The 8,305-nt window shown below is 27.6% G+C and overlaps 2 protein-coding genes across 5 annotated transcripts in view; one reads left to right on the top strand and one right to left on the bottom strand.

The window, feature by feature from the left end:
• The first annotated feature begins 1,987 nt into the window (after window positions 1-1,987).
• Window positions 1,988-7,238, top strand: LOC100165979 (nuclear pore complex protein Nup107). Its single transcript, XM_001949575.5, has 16 exons — window positions 1,988-2,167; window positions 2,265-2,408; window positions 2,492-2,631; window positions 2,701-2,853; window positions 2,948-3,073; window positions 3,429-3,527; window positions 4,578-4,777; window positions 4,855-5,094; window positions 5,172-5,445; window positions 5,536-5,732; window positions 5,913-6,111; window positions 6,168-6,305; window positions 6,380-6,556; window positions 6,617-6,739; window positions 6,840-6,942; window positions 7,009-7,238. The coding sequence occupies exons 1-16, from the start codon at window positions 2,122-2,124 to the stop codon at window positions 7,023-7,025; spliced, it is 2,376 nt and encodes a 791-aa protein (XP_001949610.2). The 5' UTR covers window positions 1,988-2,121; the 3' UTR covers window positions 7,026-7,238.
• A 328-nt stretch (window positions 7,239-7,566) lies between these two features.
• LOC100163943 (TAR DNA binding protein-like) overlaps window positions 7,567-8,305 on the bottom strand; it is a 3,808-nt gene continuing 3,069 nt past the window's right edge. For 2 of the 4 annotated variants that reach the window (XR_511049.3, XR_001680061.2), the window contains exon 7: window positions 7,795-7,837. Coding sequence is in view for 2 of the 4 variants with exons in the window: in XM_029486067.1 (XP_029341927.1) it covers window positions 7,791-7,837 (47 nt within the window). In the remaining 2 variants the exon portion in view is untranslated. Of the gene's footprint in view, window positions 7,838-8,305 lie in introns of all 4 variants that reach the window. The other 2 variants (XM_029486067.1, NM_001162972.1) reach the window with 2 other exon arrangements.

Genomic DNA, 8,305 nt, shown 5'->3' on the forward strand with positions numbered 1-8,305 from the left:
ATTGTATCAGTTTTAGAAATTGGCGATGATGCTGGCAGTGATGATGGTGCAAGAGTTGGTGAAATGATGGATGGAAATTGATTTTTCTGAGTGTACTTTAACTCATTTTTGTAAAGCATTTGTAATAATTTTGACATGTAATTTTTTTTTCTTTTATGTAAAATAACTGAAATAATTATGTATAGTATTTTATATTGATAAATAAAACAATTCGTGGTACATTATTTCCTAAGCATTACAATATTTTTAAAAACGAAGTGAAATTGTTCTAGTATATATACACATACACGCTCACACTTAAGTATAACAGTTTATACCACAGTCCACAGTGTATATATATTACATGTACTCTCGGTGGCGGTGGCGGTGTCGCGATTTCATACTTTTTTCCTCACCCGCAAATGCTTTCTTACGGGGTGCCCAACGTGCTTAAGAAGTTTTCACTTCTACCGGCAGTCCCCCGACTGGTTAGGTTTTTTTTTTATAAAGACTGTAAGGAATCTTATATTACGTTTGAAAATCTTAGATTTAATTTAATTTTAGAATTTCTAACTCAAAATAATTTGCACATTTTTGTGATTTTTACGCCTTATGTCAAAATTCTTAACTTTTTTAAAAATATTTTTCTATTGTCATTGTACCAATATATTAAGACTTTAGAGCAGTGTATTAAGCTTTCAAGCTTTTTTACCCAACATATAAAATTGAATTGACATTCATAGAAAAAAAAACTAAAAAAATTGGAAACTGCAGAACAGTAAACAGTTAAAAACATATCAACATTTTATCGTTGATAGAAAATGCTAATATAAACATCCATTGAAAATTGCATGTGTCTATACGTTCATTTGTTTTAGAGTTACACCAAAAATAAAAATCAATTTTTTAGAAAACCGATTTTGCATAAATATTCCCGGTTTTCCTAAAATGATTTTGTTTTTATCGGCGCTTTAGAAAATTACTGGAAACTTTTGACCTCTCAATGCATCAACTAGATTCACTTTCGGACTTCCCATCGAACAAGATACTACAGTTGAAAATTGAAACATTAATTCAACTACTTATCGTGTACACAGCAAAAAAAAAAAAAAATTAATTTAAATAAAATTTAAAAAAAAATCACACATCATTGTAAAATCAATACATTCATAGCTCCGCTCAGAATCGAAAATTCAACACTATTATATCATATGATATTATGTACGTTTAATTTCAAATTTACTGCGCTTACGAAAGTTTGAACGACAGTTAGGTATAAATGTATAGGTATAATTCAAATTTTCGAACACAGATCGTACTACAGCGGAAAATCTAATTTTTTGACCCACCAACCACAATATAGTTTAATTATATTATCAAGATCTATATAAAAATGGTTTAATGTTAAATTATAACATTGTATAAGTTGTGAGTCAAGTAAAAAGTCTGTCGTTTGTGTTAGCTTTAGTTACGAATTAGAATAGACTAGGTATCTCAGTTCGTGGCTTAAATACAGTAAGTTTTTCTAGTTGTTCTTCAATCTTCATTGTTGTCATATTAGTATATTAGGCATAGACATATTCAAGGTGGACAGAATTTGTTGAATTTAATTTACTTTGTAGTTATTTTGTATTTATCATGACAAATTGGATGCCGGATGGGTATCATCCATAGATAAGTATGTCACGGTTGTACGTGATTGTACCCGTGGACACGGCTTTAGATATAATGGTCGCACACCATTTTATGGTATATATATAATATATATATAGATCTTTAATCTTCATGGTCGTGGCCCATAGAGTAATATTACTATATGCCGTGGGCCGTGGCCACGATTTAAGAAATATTTTAAATCGCGGCCGTGGCTTTTGTCGGCGTATTTTTGATGATAAGAAAATTGATATTGGTGATATCCCTTGACGCAGCCATTTTGTTTCTTATGATAACAATCCGAGTCGATTATATGCAATAACCTGTATATTTCAACCATGGTTAAAACATCAAAATTGTTTAACTGTTTTCAATTCTCATTTTTGATAAAGTTTAAAATTCTGTATTTATGTTCATCAACTTACATTCAACACACGTTAGTCACAGAAAAGAGTTAAATGTCGTTTGTTTAATCGTCCAAACAAAATTATGGATGATTATAGAAGAGCTGCAATATTTGCTGATTTGGACACAAGTAGATACATATATAATAATATGATACATTCAAATGTTTATTATTTTTTGTAGAACCTTTCATTATCGCCTTCATCATAATATTTGTATTTTTACAGGCCAGGATGAATCTCAGTTAGAATTCACTGAAGATTTGTCTAAATCAAAATTTAGAAAATCTCAGTTTAATTTGTCTGTTTCATTGACACCCGGGGAACTTAGTGCTATATTTGATACAACTGTAGCTCAACCAAGGTTAAATTGTAAGATTTAAAATTGTTATTATTTTCTCTAGAAAATAATGTCAGAAATAATAATTAATAATATGTATTTTATATTTCAATAGGTGAAAATGGATTGTTCAATCAGTTTCTAGATGTTCTTCAAGCGTTTCGCATTAGTTCACCTCTACAACTTTTGGAAATTCTTCAATACTTTATTGACAACTGTATGGACACCATATCTATTTTAAAAGATCAAAATCAAGTAAAAAAATGACATCATTTTATTCAGTAACATTATTTTGATGTACTATGTTACTTTATATGCTTGTAGAATGTAGATTGGTTAGAACAGGAATTAAATACATGGCGTTTACTGTTAACATTATTTCAAGTACAACATTTAGAACCTGAAAAAGTTGATAATATAGTTAGCGAACGAGATTTAGCAGATGCATTGTTTAAAGAAGATCAGAAATTAAAAGGGGTAATTTTAATTATTTGTTTTTTAGATAATGAAAAAAAATGTATATAAATTGTTTGTTCTATTAACAATGTTTAAAATTGATATTTATATTCAGATACAAAGAATTGTCGATTGGTTGGAACATTGTGCTGCTGAGAGTATGGAAAATGAATTCATGAAAGATGCAAAACATTTCTCTGATGAAGAAGTCGCCTGGCCAAATACTTTGGGTCAATTATTGGTATATATCTGAGTACCGGGTGATTCATTTACCGCAGGCCACTCATTATTCAAAAAGTATAAACGTTTTTGAAAATATTTATTTTATACGGTTTCAAGTCACTACAAAACAAGGTTTTTATTATAAAATTATATTTTTTAACCTTATAATTTTTTGTAAAATATGTTTTTTTTTTAAATTTGTTTTTTAACAATTAGAAACCATATAATTTTGATTTATACTTTTTGATATAATGAGTGTTCAATGATAAAAGTATCACCTGGTATAATATAATATTATAATCTTTTATTAATATGGATAGAACACCTAACATTTTTAAGATTTACCTACAAAGTTATGTTTTATATGATTTTAGAAAAAAGAATTAATATATCAAAGTTCCGGGTCTATGGTCACTCAATTAGATCCAGATGCACCTACCAGGCAATCAAGATCAATTCATGATCTAGACCAGGTATATGCTTACTTATTATTATTTAGCTGTTTGTATAACAAATATGAAATTACTCGTCTAGACTAATTATCTTATCATATTCAACATCAGTGATGTTGCCTCAAAGATTTTAAATGTAACTGAGCAATCGAGTGTTTGACCTTTTATATTTTACTGATGGTTAATTTGTGGGGACCATAATGTTATTTTCTTTTTAAACTTCTACAAAATTAATAAATATAAATCAATTAGTATTTAATCCTCAAAAAAGATTTAAAAATTAAAAAAAAAAAAAATGTTTAATAAATAATTATAATACCTTAAAATTATGATTTCACGATTTCTGGAAAACTGGTAAATATAGCCATGAATTACGATATTCGTTACTAATTTAGGTATAATAATACCGCTTGGGAAATTGGTTGCAAATAATACTAGGTATTATTAATTATTAGTATTTGGTATTTTTGCCACGACTGTCAATATGTTATTCAGTTTTGTTGAGACCATCTTTATATTTTATATTTCTATTGGCTTTATTTGGATTTATTTTATATATTAATAAAGTTACAAATTATATTATATTATACCTATTACTGCTTATTAGGTATAATAAGATTTTATTGGTTTTTATTTTCAAGAAAATAATTATTGAATTTGCCTGTGAATTGTGATTGATCATTGATTGTAAGATTGTTCCTGTTAATTTATTATTATTATTAAGCAACTAACTACAGAATCGAACTCACCACAAGAAATACATACAAAATTATATATCACATGAAGAGTTTGTAAAAAACAAAATTATTTGGGTTTCGGGTTAACCCAAATGATTTTTTCGGGTTTTGGTTAATACGGGTGTTTTGAAAACAGAATCATTCGGGTTATATGGGTTTTGGGTGTTTGGTTTTTTAAGGGTGTTAGGGGTTTGGGTTAATTTGGGTGCAAGGCCCTGGTTTATAATTGATATTTTATTTACATTTAGAGTATAGTCCTTAATAAAATGTCATCATTTAAAAATACCTAATATATCTTAGTTAATTGTGTCTAATATATTATATAATTAAATAGGTTGACGATGATAGACTTCTAACTCAAGTGTTTACTGAGATTCGTTGTGGTCGATTAGAAAAAGCTGAATTGTTGTGTTGTCAGTATGGTCAATTTTGGAGGTCAGCGATATTGGAAGGATGGCGGCTGTATCATGATCCGTTTTATAAACCTAAAGAAGAACAGAAGCCTACAGACGAAGTACTCGGGAATCCAAATAGGTATGTAGTTTTTTTTTTTACCTATATTACAAAACAGTTATTTCATACATACTATAACATGTCATCATACATTATAGAGATGTTTGGAAGGCTTGCGCTTGGAAAATATCATCAAATAATAAAACTTCACCTTATTGGAGAGCTACAATTGGAATATTATGTGGAAACATTGATGCCGTATTGCCTGTCTGTAACCGATGGGAAGATATTTTATGGGCACATCTTCATACCATAGTAAACGTAGCTGTTGAAAGCCACATACAAACCCACAAGTCAAATAATTTTATAAGTTTACCAGAGAAATATTGGGAGTATAAGTAATGGGAATTTTTTTTTTGCTTACAATTATTTTTCCTGGAAATTTAAAATTAATTTTCATCCTTTTATTTTATAGAATGTCATTGGATGATATTGTGTCCGAATTGAAATCCAACCCTAAATTGGCAGTACGTCAGGAAGCACATAAACCCAAACGCCAAATTCAACAGTATTTTATGACTAATCAGTTTCGCGAATTAGTGAATACCATGGCAGATTGGGCTGAAAACAGTTTGGAATCAGATGCTCAATTTTTGCGTTTTCTTGCACATTTAATCTTGGTCATTCGTTGGGCTGGAATTGAACATGATGAGCTTGCTGCCAATTTAATAATACAGAAATATATTGAGGTATATTTGAATTTAAAACACGAACAGTTACTTATAATAATATAACTATTCATTATTTTGCACGTTTAATAAAATTATAATTTTTACTAGGTTTTAATTCCCATGAATGATCCAATGTTAGTAGCTTATTATACATCTCAATTGGAACAAACCAGTCAAGTTATTATATATTCCAAGTTCCTGGAAAAAATGGTTTTGTCAGAACAACGAACTAGTGGACTGATGGCTGCTGAAAAGTTTTCACTTCCAGTCGAAGAGATAACTAAATGTATTGTTGAGACGTACAGGTACATATTATATATATTTTTTATAACTTTATTAATGAGATCAAAAATTATATTTTCACATTTTCATATTTCGTAATTGTCAATAATCAATAAATTGATATAGTTTGTATGTTATATCATAACCAACTATATTTATGCAATGTAAAATAATAAAATATGTAATAATCAAAAAAATTATAGAAACCGATTCACCAATATGACAAATGGCCAAGACCTATTTTCGGAAATTACCAATGATGACTATGAACTAATTTCTGCATTAGATTGGATAATTTATTATCCTCACCAAGTAGAAGAGGCATTTATGCAAATCAATGCGGTTGTACGTAATTTTGTTGCTCAAGGAAAAATCCAAGCAGCCCGCTTAGCATTTAATAAGGTATTTTACTTTATTCCAGTCGAATAAAAATATAATACCATTAAGTAAAACTTTAGGTTCAGAAGGATTCAATCATTAGATTATTGAATAATGCTGATATTGATATTGAAAAACTTTTGGAGCTGAATATGGTATCAGTTTCTGGAAAAATACAATCACTCATCTCAGAATATTTAGCTTATAAATGTTATTTGGTAAGTAATTTTCTATAAATTTGAATATCAAGCATAAATTTTCAAATAAGATTATTCATGCATTTTAAATTTAGGATGCGGAAGAAGGATTTGCTGAATGGTTTCATGAATATCATCAAACCAAACCAATTGAACCCATCAAACCACAAGGAAATGTAGATTATGCTAAAAAATTGATCTACGATCACAACATGGAACAGTATGAAACGGCATTATGCAATTGGAAAAAGAATGTATCCAGTTCATCACAAGTATGTGTAGTTATTTTGTTGTATTTAAAATTATAGTAAAATATTAATTTAAATTTTCAGATTGTTGTTGAACAACTCTTTAATCTGCTTTTTTTCCCCAATGGCTGGCTTGTTGACCACAAAAATGAGGACAAAAATCGTCATGAACACTTTGAACTTCTGCGAACTATATGTATTCCAAAGGTGAGTGTTTATATTTTTTTACAAGCATAGTAGTTTTAAATTAATTTCAACCAACTTGTGTAAAGATATTAAATATATCACATTTTTGTTTTTTTTTCAGATTTTTATGCTATTACATACTATATTGCATTGTGCTGAAAGATATACTGAATGTATCAAGTTAGCTGGTTACATAACAGACAAGACCAATAAGCTTCTACCAAGTAATTTCAATAAAAAAGAATTTAAAAATATAAATAACTTTCATTATACATGGTCATTATTTTCAGTTATTCTCTCAAGCTGATCTAAAGAAGTTATTAGCAAAGATTGCTGAATCATCGGTCTGCATAATGGAATCACATGATCAACAATTAGATCCTTGGGGATTTAAAAAATAAATTAATACATTTTTTTAATGCCTTTAAGTTCTATTTTTAAGAAAATATTATGATGTCATACTTATTTTTTTTTGTCTTAAATATACATTACATGGTAAATTTACATTCAGCACAATCAATACTTTCTTATTATTTTTATACATTAGAATTAATTAACTCATTATACTACTTAAGGTGGTAGAGTTTTATTATACTTTTATCTGTTTAATGAATTGAATGTTTAAAATTGATCAAATAGGATCGTATAATATCAATAATATTCAAATACATTTTGAAGTTAAAGGACAATGCAATATTATGTATTTTTTAAAATTTAATAAATATAACAAATAACGTCCTTAAATGTATAGTAAAAAATAAATTTTCATTTAATTTATTTTATGTTCAGAAAAACTTCAATAATTTGAAGTTTGAATTCTTCTTACAAGAATTTTTAAAAATGCAACATTAAAAAAAATATCTTCAATTTAATAAGATAAAAATATCATTTTTTAAGTTAACAATTATTCTTTAAAACAATTGTGTCATATTTATACACTTCATGTATTTATTAAATGTCAACATAAAATTATAGAATATAGAAAATGCAGAGGTAAAACAGCTGTATAATCAATATAATATTTATTTTGATTTTATAAAATAGGATATTTTTTTTTAGTAACTAATGTAACCTAATTAAATAGAGAAATTGCATTCGAAGTTTCAGAATTCGTTAGATCTGTAAAACAAAATAAAATAAGTATTAAAATTTTTATTAAGTACAATATAGTGCGACCAAATCAAGAAGATCACCAATTAACATGGGGCAAGAGTGGTTTTAGATTGTTAATTGATAATTTTCATAACTTGGTTGCACTATAAATATTAAATAATGAAAATTTGAATTAACAAAAAATTAAAAAATGATTTTCAAAGCACCTATTATTTGTAAAGTATAAGACATATCTATAACTTAAAAAAAGCAGACATTACATTTTATATTTAGACCATCTACTGTATATATAATATATTTAGTATTAAATTATATTTATAACTATTCTTTACAATGACGTAATTGTTAAATGAATATCAGTAGACAGAAGCAAGTCCAGATTTAAGAGGATGTGATACCCGCATGTGTTGTCTCAGTCTTATTGGTGCATAATATAGCAAATTTTACGCTCAGCAAAACACGTGTAGCTCCGTT

The sequence above is a fragment of the Acyrthosiphon pisum genome, chromosome A1, assembly GCF_005508785.2.
Source record: "Acyrthosiphon pisum isolate AL4f chromosome A1, pea_aphid_22Mar2018_4r6ur, whole genome shotgun sequence".
Taxonomy (NCBI): Eukaryota; Metazoa; Arthropoda; class Insecta; order Hemiptera; family Aphididae; genus Acyrthosiphon; species Acyrthosiphon pisum.

Coding starts and splice junctions, on each gene's coding strand:
- LOC100165979 (XM_001949575.5), top strand. CDS start 2,122: ATGGATGATTATAGAAGAGCTGCAATATTTGCTGATTTGGACACAA. Junction 4,778..4,854: donor GTACTCGGGAATCCAAATAG/GTATGTAGTTTT, acceptor CATACATTATAG/AGATGTTTGGAAGGCTTGCG. Junction 5,446..5,535: donor TAATACAGAAATATATTGAG/GTATATTTGAAT, acceptor AATTTTTACTAG/GTTTTAATTCCCATGAATGA.